The sequence below is a fragment of the Hylobates moloch genome, unplaced genomic scaffold, assembly GCF_009828535.3.
Source record: "Hylobates moloch isolate HMO894 unplaced genomic scaffold, HMol_V3 SCAFFOLD_14, whole genome shotgun sequence".
Taxonomy (NCBI): domain Eukaryota; kingdom Metazoa; phylum Chordata; class Mammalia; order Primates; family Hylobatidae; genus Hylobates; species Hylobates moloch.
Window position 1 is genome coordinate 86,100,178 of NW_026652289.1, and position 21,516 is coordinate 86,121,693.

Genomic DNA, 21,516 nt, shown 5'->3' on the forward strand with positions numbered 1-21,516 from the left:
CCTTATAAAATAACAGAACAAACGAATATAAAGTAACATACAGCCATCCCTTGGTATACGTGACAGGGATTGGTTCCAGGACCGCGTGTGCATACCAAAATCCATGCACACTCAAGTTCTGCAGTTGGCCCTGCGGAACTGGCGTGTATGAAAGTCAGCCCTCTGTATATGCAGGTTCTGAGTCCCACCAATACTGGATCTGCTCTTAGTTGAGAAAAAAAATCTGCATGTCAGAGGGCCCATGAAGTTCACAGCTGTGTTGTTCAAGGGTCAACTGTAATATAAAAATAACATTTATTGCTAGATAGAGTTGATATTCATTCTAGTGTTTATATACTTGAGTCTTAGAGCAATAGCCTTTGGAGACAACTTCCAGGAAGGTACCTGTGTGCATGCCTTCTCACTGCAATACATCAGTGGCTGCCACATGAACCAGTCTTAGCAGGGGATGGGGAAGCCTATGTCTTTCAGAATTGGATGGCACAGTACACAGAAGTAGACAGTACAGTAGTAAGGGCATTAGCTTAAAAGCAGATAGAACTGGGAACCTCTACATCTTTCTGTGAGAATTTAGGGCTTAGTTTTTTAAGATGTAAAATGGAAATACTAGTATGTATCTAGACATATTATCTTAAGAATTAAAAGACTGTACCATTTCACTCAAAAAGTGCTTGATCCTGGGAAGCCATGTTAACAGTTCACAAATGCAGAGTTCAAAAGAAAGGAAAAATTGCAGAAGTGGTAGCCTTATTTTAATTATCTTCTAACCAGCAGTAAGCATACTCTAACCAGTGAGAAATACTACATAATCCATACCCCAAATGCAGGAGAACACATGAAACTTATATATAACAACACTTCATTCATGAAATAAATCACAAGATTAGCTCTGAAAAATGGTGATTATATTACAAACACAAATCTAAGTATATAGATGACAATTTGTGAGTTTGCTTATTTGGGAATTAGTACCTAGAGATAAAGGTCTGAAGCAAAATCACACACCCCTTTGGTGAATCAAATCTTCCTTTGAAGAATTAAGTACCTCACCTAATCAGAACAGAGTCCCTGGTATAGCCACCGTCATATTCTGTAGTTTCTTCTAGTGCTTGGAAATCTAGATTCTGCAAATTCAAGAAAATATGTCTTAGTATCTGCTATACTACTGTATCATTACAAACAATAAATCGGTACATGACTTTTTGCAGACATCTGCTTTCTTACCCGGCTTCCACATATAAGCAATTCAATTTCTTCTGGTCTGAATAAGTACTTTAAGGGAGATTCATTGGTCACCATATGAAAACCTCTCCGAAAAGCCTTGAACTGTTTTTCTACTGATTTATTGAGAATGTAGTCAGAATAAAGATTGACAAATTCCTGTAGAAAACATTAATCACAAGAACTTCTTATAATATGCTATGCAAACAAAACACAAGTTATTGGGCTGCATAGCTTTTTAATTTTTTGAAGAGAAAAAATTCAAGAATATTCTTAAAAATTCAATTTTACACCTACTTTTTACAATTTCACAATTCTCTGTTATAGCCAATATTAAGCTATGAAAAGGCCATATACATAAAACTGTCATATATATAAATGTCAATTTCGATAATGTATTAAACAGAACTGAATATAAATGCTGGAGACGCAGAAAATTCTTTAGGTTCTCTCAACTAGGTATGCAAACAGACACATTTAAACCATGTATCCATCTATTTATAAATGCCAGCCGTTTTAAGAGAGTACAATGTATTTGATTTAAGCAAACCAGGAAGTCGCATGTTTTCTACCACAGAATATTTGGTAAGCTGCCTACTGTATCCAGTTCAGCAAAAATGTAGAAGTACTGACTGACACATAAACTACTGTATCAAATCATAAAAGGAAAATGTGCTTTGTACCCTTGATGTGTATAATATTTAATCAAAAAATTATATCAATATAAACATGTTTCTTAAAGGTATACTATATATTTGTCATAATTTTTTCCTTGTTATGTTCTGGGTTATTCCCATTCCAGATGAACACATTTTAGTCAATAGAAACCCAAATCTGATGTAAAGAATACTGTTCAGAAATGTATTTATATCAAAAGCAGGATATATATGTGTAAATTAAATGTAATTTTTATTTGTTCTGTGATAAAGACCTTAATCATGAGGTTCCTGCTTACAGCTTAATACAGGAAACACCCTGCTTCTTGCTTTATACTACAACCACACTTAGCTATTAACTATCTCCTGCTTCATGTCCTCTTTCTCCAAAACGGGCTTTAGTGCCCAACTGTGTGCTTCCATACCAACTTATATCCAAGATTTAGAAAACTGGACTCTAGCATTTACCTCAACTCACTTTTTTTTTTTGTACAGACTATATTAGATACTTCTTTAAAAATTATAAGCATACATGCTTTGAAATTGTTAATGAAGAGACAAAACGTGACATAAAAACATTTATTACCTTCCTGTTTTCATTTGTAATTGGAATTTTATCACCATTTTCCTTTAGATCATACATCATTGGGTTACCAAAAAGATCTGTCTGTGATATCTGGAAAGTGATCATCATGTCATCTTCCACATTCCCTTCATACTCCAATAAATCTTTTAAACTCTGATACAGAACCTAGCAACCAGAAATGGTAAATTGAGGCCACCATAGAACTACAAAATACAACAAATAATTTATATCACTCTCCTTAGAAGACAACAAAAATCTTATCAATAAAAATTGTAAAAAGTATAGACAGTATCCCTCCAGTCCCCCAAATAGTTTCCAACCTATAAAAGAAAGACTGTCAGTCACTGTGATGTCCCATTCTCTGCTGAGAAACCCCATACCACCAATTTAGCAATAGATTTCACAATGTGCTCTATGAGAAATTCTATGGTGTCTCAAGGTGGGGGTGGGGGTGGCAAGAGCAGGCACACTCGTTGTAACTACCAAGACCCTTAGCCAGGGCTGCTCTGATTTTACCTATCTCTTAAGATTTCACTAAAACACAAACAAAATGTTTAGAAGCACTTCTCTATGGAATCAATCTTACAAAAGCTTCGTGCTGACAGCAATATATAAAAATGTCCCCCTTTGAATTTTTAAGTGTTTGTGGTACTTCGGTCAGATTAAAACATTTTTCACCTTATTGATAAAAGTATCAACAAAGATTCTAAACAAAAACTTTAAAATTTTGATATAAATTAAATTTTTGCATTTAAATAAAATCTAAGAGACTGAATTAAAAAATGACAAAGAACTTACTGGGTGAGAGTCTCCCAAGTCACGAAAAGTTCCTTTTTTCCCCATTAGCTTCCTGTAGACAACCATGGGAAAATGTACATCCAGTATACAGTTATTGTAAATAGCCAGACCCAGTACTATGCCAATCAGAGTAAACTGACCCTCAGTTTCAAAAGAAGATGGATTAAACCAAAACAATTTTGTAGATTCATCGTATGTGAACATACCTATAAGAAATGATTTTTAAAAATACATTACTTTTGTATTTTATTAAGGACTGATGAATAATACAAATATAAACTTAAAATAATTATGCATATAAAACATTTAAAATACATGTAATTAAGCATGCAACATTGATTTCTATTATATCAGCACTTGAGAAAACAATGTCCACATATATCTAACTGTTATAAATTGGGGTGAATGGTGATATGTAATTTTATGAAGCCAAAGGAATAAAGTAGTAAGTAATTTGGTGGCATCGGGTAGAAAAATACGTTAATTAAATTCAAGCTTTCTAATTTTCTACTAACACATAAGAAAAGTTATATTCATACTTTATCCACCCACAGCTGAAAAATAAACATAAAAAAACAAAAAATGACATTTTGAAAGTGTTTCATTTATAAAAATACAATTACTTTTATCTGTACCACACGTACTATTTTTGAAAGCAATTTTTTATTTTTTTTTCTTGAGATGGAGTCTCGCTCTGTCGCCCAGGCTGGACTGGAGTGGCACGATCTCAGCTCACTGCAACCTCCGCCTCCTGGGTTCAAGCAATTCTCCTGCCTCAGCCTCCTGAGTAGCTGGGACTACAGGCGTGCGCCACCACGCCCAGCTAATTTTTGTATTTTTAGTAGAGAAGGGGTTTCACCATGTTTGCCAGGATGGTCTCGATCTCTTGACCTCATGATCTGCCCGCCTCAGCCTCCCAAAGTGCTGGGATTACAGGCGTGAGCCACCATGCCTGGCCTAAAAAACAATTTTTAATCACAGTAAGGAAACGTTTGTTTTTTCAAAATTAGACAACGGTGCCATGAAATTTTTCTAGCATTTTCCTAATAAAATCAGATGATCTGAAATACATAAACTTGGATAAATCTGATGAACTTAAACAAAGCTATTTAATACACATGTTAATCATGAGCCAATACGTAAAAGAAAAGTAGTTTGGTAGTCTTTCAATTTCACATGGTCTTCACTATGCAAGCCCCAATCATGGAGGCTTTTTTTTTTTTTTTTTTTTGGACGGTCTTGCTCTGTCACCCAAGCTGGAGTGCAGTCGCACTCGGCTTACTGCAAGCTCCACCTCCCGGGTTCACGCCATTCTCTGGCCTCAGCCTCCGTAGTTGGGACTACAGGCGCCTGCGGAGGCCTTTTTTATAACAATCATTGGAAAATTGGGGCCAGGAGTGGTAGTTCACACCTGTAATCCCAGCACTTCGGGGAGGCTGAGGCAGGCAGATCACTTGAGCTCAGGAGTTCAAGACCCGCCTGGGCAAGATGGTGAAACCCCCTCTCTACAAAAACACAAAAATAAGCTGGGTATGGTAGCATGTGCCTGTAGTCTCAGCTACTTGAGAGGCTGATGCATGGGGATGGTTTGAGTCTTGAGCCTGGGAGGTGGAGGTTGCAGTGAGCCGCGACAGAGCCACTACACTCCAGCCTGGGCCTCAGAGCCAGATCCTGCCTCCCTCCACCAAAAAATAAAAGATTAAAAAAAAGGAAAATTGGAATCTTTGGAATGAGTACTACTAAAAATTGATTTCTTCCCTTTTAAATGACTAAGGAAAATTTTAATTGAATTTAAATCATTTTACTAAATGTTTAGTTGCTACTGTGAAACAATGAAAACATCTTAAGAATTAAGTCTGAAAGAAATCTGTAATTTCCAATAGAAAAGTAGAGCTTAGAAATCAGAAACAAATTATACAGTATATAAGTATTTTAACCTGTTTATAAGAATTTTAAAATCTTTGAAAATGTCCTTGTCACTTTAAGTTTAAAAATAAGGAGCTTTAACATGTTTCCTTGACCACTAGGCATATGAATTAAGCTTAGGACATTTTCTGAATGCAAAATGGTATGAAAATTAAACAATTCATATTTGAGTTTCATGGTTTCTATCTAAACATTTTTTTACAGGCCAAGTTACAACATCCATGGAAATGCTTTTAGTTATAAGTATGGTATTAACAGGATGAAGAACAGCTGACAAATAATTACAATTAATAAATTTGTTCAAGCTGGCAATGGTGTGTCTAAAAAATTAATAAAGTTAATAAAATGTCACAAATGCCCTTCCTTGGAACCAAGAGCAATAAGCTGTAAGTTAATCAGAATATAACTCTCAAGTTCCGTTTTAGGCACATTTTCTCATGTTCCAGGGAGAAAAGCACAATAACCTCCTGGTAAAATATTCCTTTTTGATACTTCTACTGCCATCACTTCAGTTGTCTAACTGGAACTGCTTAATCTATGTTTTTTCTTACAAGTATTTCTGCATATAATGCAAGTATGCTTTATAGCTAAGGTTTAACATTTCTAGATACATCAAAAGCTAGAGCTAAGGTTTACCAAATTTAAGAACCTTATAAAGTTTATAATTTTCTATCTCAAAAAGGGCGTCGTCTTATGTATCTTTGATTTACTTAGAACAAACTACATACAAATGGCATAGCTTTTTAGTTATTAATAAAACACTAGCTAGACTATAGATAAGGGGGGTGTGTGTGTGTGTGTGTGACTAAGAACAGTAACAGAAAGGTCAACTCAATTAGAATCAACAGGCTGTAACAGCTCAAATCTCAAAAAGCTGAAGGGAAATGACATACATTATTCTATGCACACTCCTCCCAATTCTGATGGTACCTTCAGTGGAAACCTTTTCCTATAATTGTCATGTACTCAATTTTAAATGTAAGCAAGCTCAGTTACTAAGTGGTTATATTTACAGTAGAAACTGAACCAGTTCAGAAGTATGCAATTAAGTAGACTACCCAAAAGACTGCATCTTTTCCCTGTTCTACTTTATCACAAACGGGAAAAAACTAAAATTCCAATCCTTCACTTTCAAATTTCCAAATCCCATCAGCCTTTCCCAAACTGTGTTCAATAACAACTCTTCTGTTAGGGCAGAAAAAGAGTTCTGGAGTTCAAAAAGTTTGGGGGAAACATTACCTATATTAAACCCCAAGTAATCTTACAGCAAATAAGCCTAATTAATGTGATATCAGCTAGTGTTTCTGAACTTTGAGCATGACATACTTGTGAGACAGTCTCTCAATACTCTTCAAATCATTGTTCTTTGAAGTTCACAGGTCAGGAAAACCGTGAGTTTGATGATGGTTTTAGACAACAAAAAGCAAAGAAATCCCTCCAACTGTTCCAATGTACCATTCTAAAGTGCTTTCAATTCAATTTACCAAAGAGATAATTTCCTTTATTAGAATATTCCTTCTAAGAAATAGAAGAATTTGAATAAATTAGTGACACAAATCAGTCCCTAAAACCTACAAATTCAGTCATGATGTGTGATTCCGGGTAATCCATACCAAATCCTTCTTTTGCTACTCTTCATAGCTGAGAATATAAAGTAAGATAAACAACTAACTAACTCAAAAAGATGATATGACACCATAATTACATTACTAAAGTATTTACCAATATCTGGATTGAAGATTTCCTCCACAACCAGCTGAAAAAATTCTTTGGAAACACCTCCCTCATCAACTCCTTGTTCTCCTTCAAATTCCACATACAATTGCTTCTTCAAGTCTGCAGGATTTTCCATAGCGATCATCTCTAGCTAGTGATTGAAAAGATAAACATGAAAAGAAGATGATTGCTAGTATCAGGAAAAAAGCAAAATAAAAACAAGGAGTAGGGTTAGGAAACAAATACAAATTTTTGACTTTCTGTATGTAAATGGAAACAGAAAGCAAACTGATAAAAAGCCAGTGAAGACAAAGATTCAGTCTTAAAGATAATGAAAAAGACACAAAACATACTAGCATAGTAAAAAGCTTACTAACTTTACTGATTTGTTATGAAATTAACATACAATTAATTAAGATTTTATTACTTGTGTGTTAACAAGTCTGGACTGTACAGTTAGGACATGGAAAAGCAGCTAAATCATTTCAGCAAAAACAATGGAGTAGAGGTCTGACCTCAAAATTGTTCATTAGTAGTCCTTTATTAGAATAGAAACTCAAGAGTTAAGTCTTAATATCTACTAAGTCATAAGTAAAATATTTCAATTAAGAAAAGTACATTGAATAGTAAAGCAGTTTATGGTCTCTCACAATAGGACTTAGTATAAATTACCACCTTTTAATAGATTAGAACCCATCTTATATCCACATTTCCTTAAAAACAGGTGAGACATAACCTTACTCATGTCCTTACTCTTTTTTTTTTTTTGAGATGAAGTCTCACTCTGTCGCCTAGGCTGGAGTGCAGTGGCGCGATCTCAGCTCACTGCAACCTCTGCCTCCTGGTTTCAAGCGACTCTCCTGCCTCAGCCTCCTGAGTAGCTGGAATTACAGGCAGGCGCCACTATGCCTGGCTAAATTTTTTATTTTTAGTAGAGATGGGGTTTCACCATGTTGGTCAGGCTGGTTTTGAACTCCTGACCTCATGATCCGCCCACCTCAGCCTCCCAAAGTGCTGGGATTACAGGTGTAAGCCACTGCACCTGGCCCTTACTCTTAAATTGTAAGTTGTCAAACTTTAGTGTCTAGCATTTTCTCAACTATAAATCTTTTACCAAATATTCTTGTGTACCTATAGGATTATGAATATACAATAATTAACCTCATTGAGATTTATCATAAAATCAACACTAGGTTCCAATATTAACTGTTTATACTGCATTTTGTTTTACTTTATGTATCTAAAATTTACTAACAGTATGACTGTATCCAGTACATGGATGGATACTGTATCCAGGATCCATCATATCTCCTAACTTGCCTTCAAACATCTGTTGGCTGGTTAAAAAAATTTAATCTTGGAGACGAAAATTTACCAAAACAGGATATTAAACGTTTTCAGGTTATTCCAACTATTCCAAACAGAATTTTAAAAATGGTTTTGAAAAATGCAACCATCATTGAAACAACTGTAACATAGCACTAGTTAAAGTAATAATACTCATTTGGACAATCTAGTCTGTCTATAAAAAATAAAATCTCATAAATTAACGAATCAGGTCAAGTTGCCCTAGAGCATTGTTTTTTCAAACTTGCCAACTGCAACTCATTAGTGGGTCGTATAATCCATTTAGTGGTTTGCAATCAGCAATGGGAAAATCAGAATGCATTCCACACAGTAATGGAACCTACTGTTTTGTGAAACTTTTGTTTCAATTAGATGTACAGATGGACAAGCATGTACTGGGATGCTATGTAAAATACTAGGGATTGCAGTCAAAGATTTGACAAAACTAGCTGAAATTATCTTCTGGGTATCTTCAACTTTAGGGTCCTATTCTGTGAATTTAGTCTTTAGCTTTAAATAATGTCTGTTCTTGTTCAACACCGATCTCTAATATTTACAAAATCATTTTTAGGCCACACAGTTTACTTTGAGACAATGTTTTGTTATGGAAAGATCAAGAGTCAGTCAGAATTCACCTTACTAGTCCAACTCTCCCTTACCATAACTTTTAACCTTTAAACTTTAGCAAGTGATTCAATTAAGCCTCAGTTTCCTCAACATACTGTAAGTTGTGAAGGCTTATTAAGAATACATGAGAAAGAGTGTTACCTTTTAAAACAGTTTTGCTATTTGAACAAAAGATTTGCAATTTTGTGTCCCCAAAGGAACTTGATATAGACTAGTTCCAAGATCTAGAGTCAAACAAATGTAGATGTGAAAATAACCTTGGGGAAAAAAATAGTTTCAGTTGGAAACCTGTTTCAAGCTACGGAGTATACAGAATTCTGAGGAGACCAAAATTAGAATTAACATCTTAGCTCAAATGTGGGACTAGGCCAACATTCCATATTGCCATGTAATCCATTCTGAGTTTCCTTATGCCAGTTCCCAACTGGCTAGGTGTTAAAGATGTAAGTCAGTGTTTATATTTACCTTTCCATCCAAAGGTATACTTGCTTTTATCAAATATAATATATTCCAAAGTGGAAAAAAAAAAGGTTATCTGGTATTTAGACTGTGCATTCTACAGTTTTTCTCCACTAACATTCATAGATGAGAGCTGACTCCTTATCAATGTAAAACCTTCTAAAGGACGTGGTGGTGAATTTCTACAGGATTGAGAGGCCCTGTGTTCTATCTAGTCTCAGCTCTACTTAAGACATGTCAAATGACAACTGAAGCAAACTTATCTTTATTCTCCATAAGATATTACATGTCTGTCCACTTCCACTGATCTCTATTCTATGCTCCCCACCTTGGTGCCAAAAGAATGTAATGCAATGCAATATGTTCTATTGTAAATGTAAACATACAACTTTACCTCTCTTATTTCATCTGTAAAATAACCATAATATAGTAATAAATTAACGTATGAACTGCTTAGATTAATTCCCTGCAAAAAGTTAGTGCTTAAAAGTACTAGCTGTTGTTGCTGTTATTTTATTGGTTCTAAAATATTTTCTGACATTTTCTGAAAACCTACTGTAGCATTATAGAACAAAAATATTCCATAAATACAGCAACAATAATATATAGCACTTATGCAGCATTTCACACATAGCAACTAATTTAATCGTCACAACACCCTTATGAGGAAGGAAACATTAACTCCACTTTACAGATGAGGACCCCATACTGAAAGGTGAAATAACTTCAAGTCACAGTAAGTCACAGTAAGTTGTGGAACAGAGATACTAATCCAGGAAACAAGCTCTTAACTACTATACTTTACTCACCCTCTTCAATGATGACCAATAATTTTTTTTTAGGATTATGAGTGATTTTTATTTTCCTTATTCTTTTCCACATTTTTCCATTTTTTACAACAAATACATTTTTCAGAGTCAGAATGTGTTCAAATATCATATGTAAAAAGAATAATTTGAAAAGTAGTTGGTAACTGAATTCTGTAGGCAAAAATTTTGTTATTACCTATTTTAGATAACCATTCTGGTACACTTCAGTGATTTCATAAAATACTGTACCACTTAAGAATAAAGGCTGGGCGCCATAGCTCACACCTGTAATCCCACCACTTTGGGAGGCCAATGCAGGCAGATTGCTTGAGCCCAGCAGTCTGAGACCAGCCTGGGCAACATGACGAAACCTTGTTTCTACAAAAAACTAAAAAAAAAAAAAAAAAAAAAATAGTGGGGTGTGGTGGCGTGCGCCTGTCATCCCAGCTACTTGGGAGGCTGAGCTGGGAGGTCAAAGCTGCAGTCAGTAGAGATTGTGCCACTGTACTCCAGGCCTGGGTGACAGAGTTAAGACCCTGTCTCAAAAATCAAAATAAATAAAATAGTAAAAACAGAATACATAAATAGCCTTTAAAACTATTTTATTTTAAATTATTAACATATAAAATTTAGCAATAACCATTTTGATAAAGGCCATTATTACATAAATAGCTGTACTGATAATTCTTTTTCTTAGAAATAACCTCCATCAATTGTTCAATTTAAAAAAGATTTAACAAATAAACTGTAACGGTGTATTCTTTACATAATAGCTATTTAAAATTTTATGTTGTTGTTGTTGTTTAAACCCAAACCTCACCATAAAACTGTATTTTTTAAGTGAGAAGTTGTTTTAAATGCATAGGATATTTAAAATTTGGAGGACTATGTCTAAACATTCTGAAAAGGAGAATGTGCATGCATGCCTGAATTTATTTAATATACAGACGTGGATTTTTAGGGTTTTTTTTTTTTTTGAGATGGAGTCTCGCTCTGTCTCCCAGGCTGGAGTACAGCGGTGCAATCTCGGCGCACTGCAAGCTACCCCTCCCGGGTTCCCACCATTCTCCTGCCTCAGCCTCCCAAGTAGCTGGGACTACAGGCGCCTGCCACCACGCCCGGCTATTTTTTTTTGTATTTTTTAGTAGAGACGGGGTTTCACTGTGTTAGCCAGGATGGTTTTGGTCTCCTGACCTTGTGATCCGCCCGCCTCAGCCTCCCAAAGTGTTGGGATTACAGGCATCAGCCACCGCACACGGCCAATTTTTAGGTATTTTTAAAAATACAGTGTATATTGTATTTATTTAATATGGAGACTAGCAAGAGACAGATTACTGGGGAGAAATAAACAAAAATATCCTGGATATAATCATATCTACCTCTTCACTGAGTAACTTCCTCTTAAGAATATTGATTTCATCAATTGCTGGATAAAATGATTTTTAATTTCTGAACTTTTTAATTGGCCATGATGATGAAATCCTAGGGAGTTCATTTTTTTTTTAAATCTGACCTGATATCAAAGCATTTGCAGAATGTAGCAGGATGACATCTTAATATCAAAATATGATATTACTAGACTTACAGGAATCAAAAGGAAAACCTTATCACTTAAAATCTTATAGTTTTCTGAGCTATTACATCAAACCAATTCATAATTTTTAAAAAAAATTCCTTAATACCATGAATATTTAAGTAGAAGCAATAATCAGATAAAAGAGACCTCTAATACTTAAGAATGCCTGGGATTTCTAAGAAGGGTAGCTTCAAGGCCGGGCGCGGTGGCTCACGCCTGTAATCCGGGTACTTTGGGAGGCCGAGGCTGGCGGATCACGAGGTCAGGAGATGGGACCATCATGGCTAATATGGTGAAACCCCGTCTCTACTAAAAATACAAAAAAATTAGCTGGGCATGGTGGCAGGCGCCTGTAGTCGCAGCTACTTGGGAGGCTGAGGCAGGAGAATGGCAGGAACCCGGAAGGCGGGGCTTGCAGTGAGCCAAGATTGCGCCACTGCACTCCAGCCTGGCCAACAGAGCAAGACTCCGTCTCAAAAAAAAAAAAAGAAAAAAGAAAGAAAGGCTAGCTTCTCAAAACTACTTCAGTCAACTTGAGGCTTAAACTATTGCTTGAGATTTCTAGGTTATCCAGATGAATTTTTTCATGTTCATGATAAACACATGAAGAAAAGTCTGTTATATCTCAAATGTAGTTTAAATGTTTGGGTAATACCAAATCACATAATCACGTACGTCCATGAGACCCGGAATCCTGACTTCTACTTCCAATTCTGCCATCAATTTATGTAGGCTAGAATCTCTTTTAGATTTCATTTTCCTCACATGTAATACTAAGTTTGATGTTTCATTGTCTTAAGTTATTATATAATGCTGAGGATCTATGTATATATAGGCTTCATTCTCTCATTCAGTTTCTGAGAAATTACTTTGAGGACATAAACCAAGCATATTTCTTGGTTTCATTTTTGATTTCAATTAGAATAAATCACAAGAAAGAACAATGGAAATTACATGTTAACCACAACATAGTGTATGTGTAAGATAAAATTAAACATACCTAGAGCAGCACAGAATAATCTCATTTTTAAAGCTCTGTGAGTAAATGAATAAACAAAAGAATTAAGTTCGTGTTTCACTAGTGAGTGTTCACCAATGCTGGAAGCTGGGAGCTGAAAATGCTGGAAGCTGGGTTAGACTGGGCTATTAGAAACCAGATAAAAAGGGCCAGTGACTTTTAGAGGGGATTTTGCAGCACCTCCTAGTAGTGGGGCTTTTTATCTGTGCCAATCACCTTTATCTGTGCTAATTCCTATTTTTGAACTTCCCTATTCAATTCCACATCTCAGCCATTCCTTTTGGTTTTTAGATATTTATGTGAAATTCTAGAACTTCCTAATCGGAACCAAGTTTCACACTACCATCATCCTCTATTCCAAGCTTGCTGTCCCCATGATCCTCTTAAAAATCTGAGTTTCCGAAACACATAAACATACTTGTATATCAAAATGGCCTTTCTCTTTCTCTCTCTCTATATACACACATACACACAAAAACACACAATGCACACACACCTCCACCCGAGCTGAACCAAAAGCCATCTTCCCAAATATTGGAGTCTGGCTTTATCAAAATATTTGCGGAGTATTACCAGAAGTTCAGATTTCTAGGCTCTACAATACAGCTTCTAATCTAAACCTCTAGAGGTTAGGGCCCTGGATTTTTTTTTTTTTTAAACAATTCTCCCATTCAGATGTGAAGGCAGTTTGAGGGACCTCATGATGGCAATACTATATCCTTCCATAAACTTATAACCTCTATCTTCTCCTTTAAGAAGTAATTCTAAAAATCTTAATACATACTATCCTTGGAAGCGCTTTGTCTAAGAAAAATGAGAAATTATCTACTTGTAAAAGAACACACAAATGGGTAAAGATGTAAAAACCTCATCACATTAGGAATGTCTTCATTCAAATGAAAGGTGAAGTCTAAGCTCATGTTTATCACTGTACTGTTTTCTAAGGAACAATAACGAAAAAATACTGAAAGTAAGTCCTAGGGGAACTATGGCAGTAAGTTAAACAGGGGTAGGGTGGGGGTGTTCTTAAGCAGTTCTAAGGTATTTGTGAAGAGACAACTTATATTCTAGATTCTAAAATTCACTTTTCTTTTTTCACATTATCTCTGAAATCAGATTACACCATACAAATGATAGTATCTTACAATGAATTGCTGGTATTTTTCTGTCTTGGCAGTAATAAAATTATAGTGTTTCCTACAATCAGAGATTAGTGAAAATACTATCAACATGAATTCTTCTCTAGTCATCAAAGACAACTTCTCTAAAAACCTCATGAAAAAAGCTGCTAGTCTGGTTTGAATTTCACAATATACAAAAGCAATGAATATATTTTTCTTTTTTTTAAAAATCCATAATTATTAATTCAAGTTACCACTCCTCAACAGAAAACATACAAGAGTCTCATATATGAAGTCACTATTTTCTGGGCTTGATTTCTAAACTAATGAGTAGATAAACTCTAAGGTTTCTTTTAGCTCTTAAAGCCTAGGATCCCATAATTTTATTTATCAATATTAAGCTTACCACAAAGTTTCTCATTTCTTCTTTTCCACCCAACCCTGCTATACAGTTCCAAAATTAGCAAGTCATAAAAAAGTGGCCAATAGTTTGTTCACTGTGATATATAAGAATGAGGCTTAAAAAGCAGAGATCCTTGGGAAGTAAGATCTTGAAAAATTCATCACTACTTTTGAGCTTTCATATGAGAGAATAATCTTAAACCACTTTCTATTATAGAACTTCTACTATGTGTTACTAAAATATGTGGCTTTACCATAATCATCACCTGCTGTGAATACTTAGTTCAAAAAATTACGCAGGTTATCAATTTTAATTCTAAGACCTATTTTGATGCTGGTTTTTCTAGTCTTTTCACATTCTGTTATGTTTTTTTTTTATTTTTTTTATTTTTATTTTTTATTTTGAGACGGAGTCTTGCTCTGTCGCCCAGGCTGGAGTGCAGTGGCGCAATCTCGGCTCACTGCAAGCTCTGCCTCCCGGGTTCACGCCATTCTCCTGCCTCAGCCTCTCCGAGTAGCTGGGACTACAGGCGCCCGCCACCACGCCCGGCTAATTTTTTGTATTTTTAGTAGAGACGGGGTTTCACCGTGGTCTCGATCTCCTGACCTCGTGATCCGCCCGCCTCGGCCTCCCAAAGTGCTGGGATTACAAGCATGAGCCACCGCACCCGGCCACATTCTGTTATTTTTTTTAAAAAAAGCAAGGAAGAAGAGAAAGCAAGGGAGAAAGAAAGTTAGGAGTAAAATCTGCTTAGCGTGAGCATTCAGACCCCTAAGGAACCTTCTTTGTGAGCATCATCTCTTTCTATTTTCACAGTTTATTAAACTGCCTAACACAAATGATTTCTGAAGTGGACTGCTTTTGTGGGCTGGCAATATTCAAGTACATATATATCTAGTGAATCCTGATTTATAATAGGCCACACTATATTATCTAATTTTGACATAATTAAGCAGAACTTGCTAAAAACAAGTTACCATAATTAAAGAGCTCACAGTTAACTTTACACTAACACCTGAGAAGGCTTTAAAAGCGGTCGTTTCCTTAAAATTCTAGAATTGAATTTAAAAAATAGAATAAAGTATACACCAAGTACTTACACTTTTGTTCTTAGTCTTGCTTTACTAGAGAAAAAAACGGGGGGACTGAGGAAAATAAGACTACGAGTAGACTTCTGAGCAAAAGACAGATAAGGAAGGTAGACAATTTTTTTAACCCTGGAATGATTCTTACAGTGTAATTTCATTGCTTTTTAAAGGCTAGACATAGCTTTTGATGAAGACAGCAGAAGGGATCTCACCTCAAGAAGCCAAACATAAAGTATGTAGCTTTGGCATTTGCAGTTCTGCTCTAACAATGGATAGTCATAGACAGACCTCAAGATATCTTTGATAAAACATCATTCACATTCTTATAAAATACCCTATCGTTCTGCTAAACTATGTAAAGTAAGGTGCTGGCTACCTTATGATCAGTCATTAAGTGTATTAATTAGTCATGTGCCTCAAAACTATGTAAGTGAAATAAAAAGGGTACCAGAAAGCAAGCAATAATAATGACTTCAGGCAGTCAAAGCCCCCTTTTGTCTCTGCTAGAAAACCACCCGAGTTGTTTAAATAATGCAGAATCTTTCTCCAACATTATAAACATATCTGACATTAAAAAACAAAACAAAACAAAAAGTAACAAAGAAAAAACAAACAAAATCTCTGCAATTTTTAATTTCTGAGATGTCAAATAACTTTTTCCACTGGGCTATAGCTTTATGAATTCTCAAATTTAGACAATTCTAAAACTAAAACTTAGACATTCTAAAACTAAAATACATTAAAGTAAAAATCACATTTCCTAGTTGTCTGTGTCAGACAACTTTCTTTACTAGTATACTACAGTATTATTAACTACTTTAATTTTGGTTGACATTAAATTTTACTTGAAGATAATAAAAAAGAAGTAGCAATGACAGGGATACCTAATACTAGAAATACAACAAAACTCTGCGATAATGCACCTGTGACATATGTAAATTTTGGTAAAATGTGACTGACAACTGGTTTCTGTCTTCTGGCCACTCTTTTTTTTTTTTTTTTTTAGACGGAGTCTCGCTCTGTCGCCCAGGCTGGAGTGCAGTGGCGCAATCTCGGCTCACTGCAAGCTCCGCCTCCCAGGTTCACGCCATTCTCCTGCCTCAGCCTCTCCGAGTAGCTGGGACTACAGGCGCCCGCCACCACGCCCGGCTAATTTTTTGTATTTTTAGTAGAGACGGGGTTTCATCGTGGTCTCGATCTCCTGACCTCGTGATCTGCCTGCCTCGGCCTCCCAAAGTGCTGGGATTACAAGCGTGAGCCACCGTGCCCGGCCTGGCCACTCTTATATTCTGAAATAGATACACTAAAACTATCTTTTGTGGAGGAAAGAAAAGGAACAAATGGCAACCCCATCTGGAAAACCAGGAAGTTAGGATGAGTACCCGAGTTTCCAGTATTTCCCTGCTCAATCTCCCTGGACTTGATGTTACAAGCACCACTAATACCCAAATTTTTGGAATAGCTGCTGTTTTCCAGAAGTTCCAAGACCCAGAGTTGTCTCTATGAATTTTTAAGTGGGAAGAAACTACCACAGCCAGGCAGTGCCATCCACACAGGGATATTCTAAGTGGCCCAGCAGGACTCAACTCTTACTGGCAACAGGCACTGATCTGCCACGGTCACTTCATCAAGTCCATGATAACGCAACTCTGAATTTTACACAATGGAATTTTTTTGGACACTACCTATAATTTTATGGTATGGTTTTACTGTACCATTACTCCCAGTTCAAGACTGCACATCCACACTTATTATTGGGTATCTCCACATTTCTCTTGTTCTGGTCTTTGCCCAACACTCTATTCTCTTCTGAATGAAAGAAACTTTGGATCTAGTTTTCAAGATTTAGAAAACCCATTCTTTTTCAAAGATATCGTGACCATTATATAATACAACCGATACTTTGTAGAACACATCTATAAACTTGCACAGGAACAACAAAAGTATAATACTTATATTTACGATCGGAAGTGTCCATGTTTTCCTATGCTATATGGTATCATTTTTTTCAGTCACTTTTAAAATGAATTCACTGAACTGTATCATGATATCCCCATTATTAGGTTTTTAATCTAGCAGCCCAACTTACCCGGACAAGTGCATCATCTATGATATGGTCACGTCTAACTTTGAGTCTCAAATATGGATTCAACTGCTGTCCTTGAACTAAGCTGTAGAGAACAGTGATTCTTCGTTCACTGTACATGCGAATTCTATTGTCATAATATAATCCCAAATTCTTTGTGACAGCATTCAATATAAAGGGACACGTCATAAAAGAGAATTTGTTCTCTGTTTCTACTTTGAAAAAAGTATAATCTTTATCCATTTCTAGAACCTCATTCAGTGGTTCATTAATAAACTCTTCAAAAGGGATAAGTGGTTTTCGACAATCCAGGGTTTTAACACCAAGTTCAGTTTCCAGGGGGTCCACTCGAGGACCTTTCTTGTTTCTTCTTTCTTCTCCCAAAAGCTCCTGAAGTGTCAGCTCGCTGGACTCAGGGATGGGCTCTTCATCATCTTCTTCATTGTGATTTGTGTCCACTTCCCCTCCCACTACATTTGCATAGTAAACCATTTTCAAGCACTTCGAAGCAGCAACAATGGCATCATCATCATTCACTAGATTTCGACTGTTAAATTCATTGCTTATGACTTTGTAAGTAATAAGTTGCTGAAATGTCTCCATCATTCTCCGAATCTGGTCTGCATTGTATTTAGACCACAGTCTGATCAGTTTTCCTTGGGCTGCAAGGGGTAGCTTGCTCATCGCTTTGCAAAATAATGGCAAAGCCATTTCCAGATATTCAGGACTGTGGAGATTTCTGTTCTCCATTACGATAATGAACAAATTCAGATAATTGGGATCTCGAGAGTATACATTGTGATACGTCAAGTCACATTCCACGTTAGGTGACAAATATACAAGTGCATTGAGAAAGGCAGTTTCAATTTTTTCATTAGAGAGCAATCTGGTGTAGACCCTTCTAATGGCATCAATATCCACAGACACATCATCAGGGCCTAATTTTTGCAAATTGTTATCTCCCTGTGAGCTATCACCTATCCTTGAGGAAGATGCTTCCGAGTCTTCTTCCATAGCAGCAGCAGAACATGCAGCTTTTTCCTTTTCATCTTCATCCTTGTCTTCATCTTTTGCTTGAAGAGATTTTAGTTCTTCCTTGGTGTGTTGTTTAACTTTCCGGAAGCTCTGTACCAATGCCTCAGCACTAGAAAAAACTCTTCCAATAACACGGATTAAAGGGGAATAATCCTCTCTTTCTCTACATAATTCAAGAATTTCATATACCTTCTCTTCTGTTAAGTAAGTCACATCTAGAAAATCAGAGGAAAAAAGAGAACATTTATTTTCATAATGTGTATGTTTACTCTGTTGCAAAAACTTCTAAAAGTAAAACAGCCAAACATTCTAGACTCAATATCATTTATGATATACAACTCTTTAAGTATCTAATACTTAGATTCAGCAAACAAAATTTAATGCTTACCTATTTTTTTCAATGAACTACCTACACCAATGACCTCACCTATGCTTTTACATTCTTTCAACAATGCATAACTCTTAATAAGATCACGAGTTTAAACTTTCTTTATAATCAAGATATCTATTAATGTATAGCTTTAATTATAAATACAAACCAATATGTCATGTACTGATTAATCATAATACAGCTCTTAAAACCTCACTGTAGAACAGACAGAAATACTACTAATCTGTGAGTTTTCTTGTTTCAGTACTCTGTTCTCAAAAGACTAAGAAGGCAAGGTCTTAAAAAAAGGTTCCTTCAGCATCTATGTATGTATTAAAAGCAAACTGGTTCATTTTGAGTCTTCCTAGTTTGTTCCAGGGTAGTCATTCTGTGAGTGATTGAGAAGAATATACCATTTCTCATCGGCTCTTAAGTAGAATCTGCTTTCCGCAGCCAGGAATCAGGTTAGACTAAATCTCATAGAGTGACAGAAAATAGTTTTTGAGCAATGAAAACAAACAGTGCGAAGAAGGCAACTTATGAGCTGGCAAGCAGTGCAGAGACTATGTAGTCATCAAAATCTATTTCCTCTTTTCCTGGGCACAGAGTTGGACCACATTTCCCAACTTTTTGAGATAAGTGTTATTTTCAGGCCAAGGCTTTCCCCCTTCTGGCTAATAGGATGAAAGATATTTTATTTCACAGGTAAAAACAAATGATATATTTTGTGTACTGACCAACCTAATACTGAGAATAGTCTTAATTCTCCCTTTTATCAATAAAGTGACATACTTGTCATCATCAGATTAACTACTTAAGAGGTTAATTTTAGAGGCACACAGACAATCCTACCTCCATTGTGCCAAATATACCCTTATACATATACTGTGCAACATGTAGAATTTTTAATGACTCCCACTTCTGCTGTATCTGTTTCACAATGAAAGACAATATAAAATGTAAGTGATCATTGAATGGTCTCCAAAAATTGAAGCACAAAAATACCAAATTTTATCATACTAAGGATCTGATCTGCGGCCCAGCTACAAGAGTACCAACACTTGCAGTTTCTTTTATGGGCCTTAACTCTTTAAGAACTAATTCTCGGGTTTGTTCTATTAAGAATATATAAGCATCTTTTGCTAAACATCAGTAACCTCTTCCCCAAAAGCGTAAAACCACTGGAAGCCTATTTCTCATTATTTTCGTTGAAAATTTTTATAGTACCTTCTCACAAGACAATGCAAAACCCCTAATTTCCTAAAATGTAATGTAACAGAAAATACTACTATCCTATTCGGACATAAAACACTTTGCTTCCTGAGCAAGTCATAAGGTTAACAAAGATTTGCTTTGCATGCAGTAATATGGCCTGTCCTAGGGATCACCATTCTAGACTCACATGTCCTTTGTTGATATGTCATGCTTTCGGAACATCTTCAAGTGATTCTGACAGTCTACTAATCCTATATAGAATGTACCTATACTTTTTCCATGTAGTGTTTTTTTGTTGTTGTTGTTGTTTTTTGACATGGAGTTTCACTCTGTTGCCAGGCTAGAATGCAGTGGCACGATCTCGGCTCACTGCAACCTCTGCCTCCCGGGTTCAAATGATTCTCCTACCTCAGCCTCCAAACTAGCTGGGACTACAGGTGCACGCCACCACACCTGGCTAATTTTTTTGTATTTTTAGTAGAGAGGGGGTTTCACCATGTTGGCCAGGCTGGTCTCGATCTCTTGACGTTGTGATTCGCCTGCCTCAGCCTCCCAAAGTGCTGGGATTACAGGCGTGAGCCACTGTGCCTGGCCTGTGGTGTTTAATATGTTAAACTGAATTTTTCAGGTATATAGACAAAAATTAGTCAAAAAACACTGTAATTAGATATGAACATTCATAAAGTTTGGTTTATTGATAGAGGTGTTCTACTGAGAATACATTAAATAAGACATTTTTGTAAGATTTCTTGTGATAAATGTGTCCCTGAAAATACTCAATCTTTTAAATTTTGCACTTAAAAACCTCCTACGCAAAAACAGTTTGGTGCAGACTACTTAATACTTATGCAACTTTGTAATTAGTGTTAACAAACATAATAATCAAAATAAGAGTACTAGTGTACAGAAAGCATCTGTAATTTCTAATATACGATAGTAACTACAGAACATTGCAAAAACAAAAACAAAAAAACCAGTAAATAACAGGGAATAGTAACAGTAGCATATTAGAAAACAGGGATAAGGAAAGGTCACAACTGTTATAATGCAGACTTGAGGAAAAAGAGGAGGGGGCATAAAGACTGCATAAAGCCACACAACAAGCACCTCTAAGATGGAGCATGTGGCCAAAAGAGCAGATGAGTACATTCCTCATGTACCACATCCCCCGCAGCTGGCTGCATTCCACTGTGCCAGCACTCTACATTCAGTTACTGGTACTCTCTGGTGCACACTTACTGGAGAACTGTGTACAATAAAGTCAATGCAGCTTCCACATTATACTGACACACTATATATATAGACAACATTTACCTATTTTCCCATAGTGTGTGAGCTAATTCATGAAACAGAACTACACACTCTGAAGCAACAATGTTGTGTAAAGTGACAAAAATAATTTTATTGTGAAAACAGAGTAGAGGTTATAACACAATGCCAATTCACTAATTCTTTCAAA

The 21,516-nt window shown here is 36.0% G+C and overlaps 1 protein-coding gene and 1 long non-coding RNA gene across 19 annotated transcripts in view; one reads left to right on the plus strand and one right to left on the minus strand.

The window, feature by feature from the left end:
- LOC131380643 (uncharacterized) overlaps window positions 1-21,516 on the plus strand; it is a 139,108-nt gene that overhangs the window by 72,697 nt on the left and 44,895 nt on the right. The window lies entirely within an intron of this gene.
- The window catches only part of UBE3A (ubiquitin protein ligase E3A), a 101,600-nt gene that overhangs the window by 15,442 nt on the left and 64,642 nt on the right, over window positions 1-21,516 (minus strand). For all 10 annotated transcript variants that reach the window (XM_032175114.2, XM_058428071.1, XM_058428070.1 and 7 more), the window contains 6 exons: window positions 17,441-18,687; window positions 6,910-7,054; window positions 3,262-3,467; window positions 2,464-2,628; window positions 1,225-1,380; window positions 1,051-1,124 (listed from right to left, as the gene is read on the minus strand). In XM_032175114.2, the coding sequence (XP_032031005.1) occupies window positions 1,051-1,124; window positions 1,225-1,380; window positions 2,464-2,628; window positions 3,262-3,467; window positions 6,910-7,054; window positions 17,441-18,687 (1,993 nt within the window). The remainder of the gene's footprint in view (window positions 1-1,050; window positions 1,125-1,224; window positions 1,381-2,463; window positions 2,629-3,261; window positions 3,468-6,909; window positions 7,055-17,440; window positions 18,688-21,516) is intronic.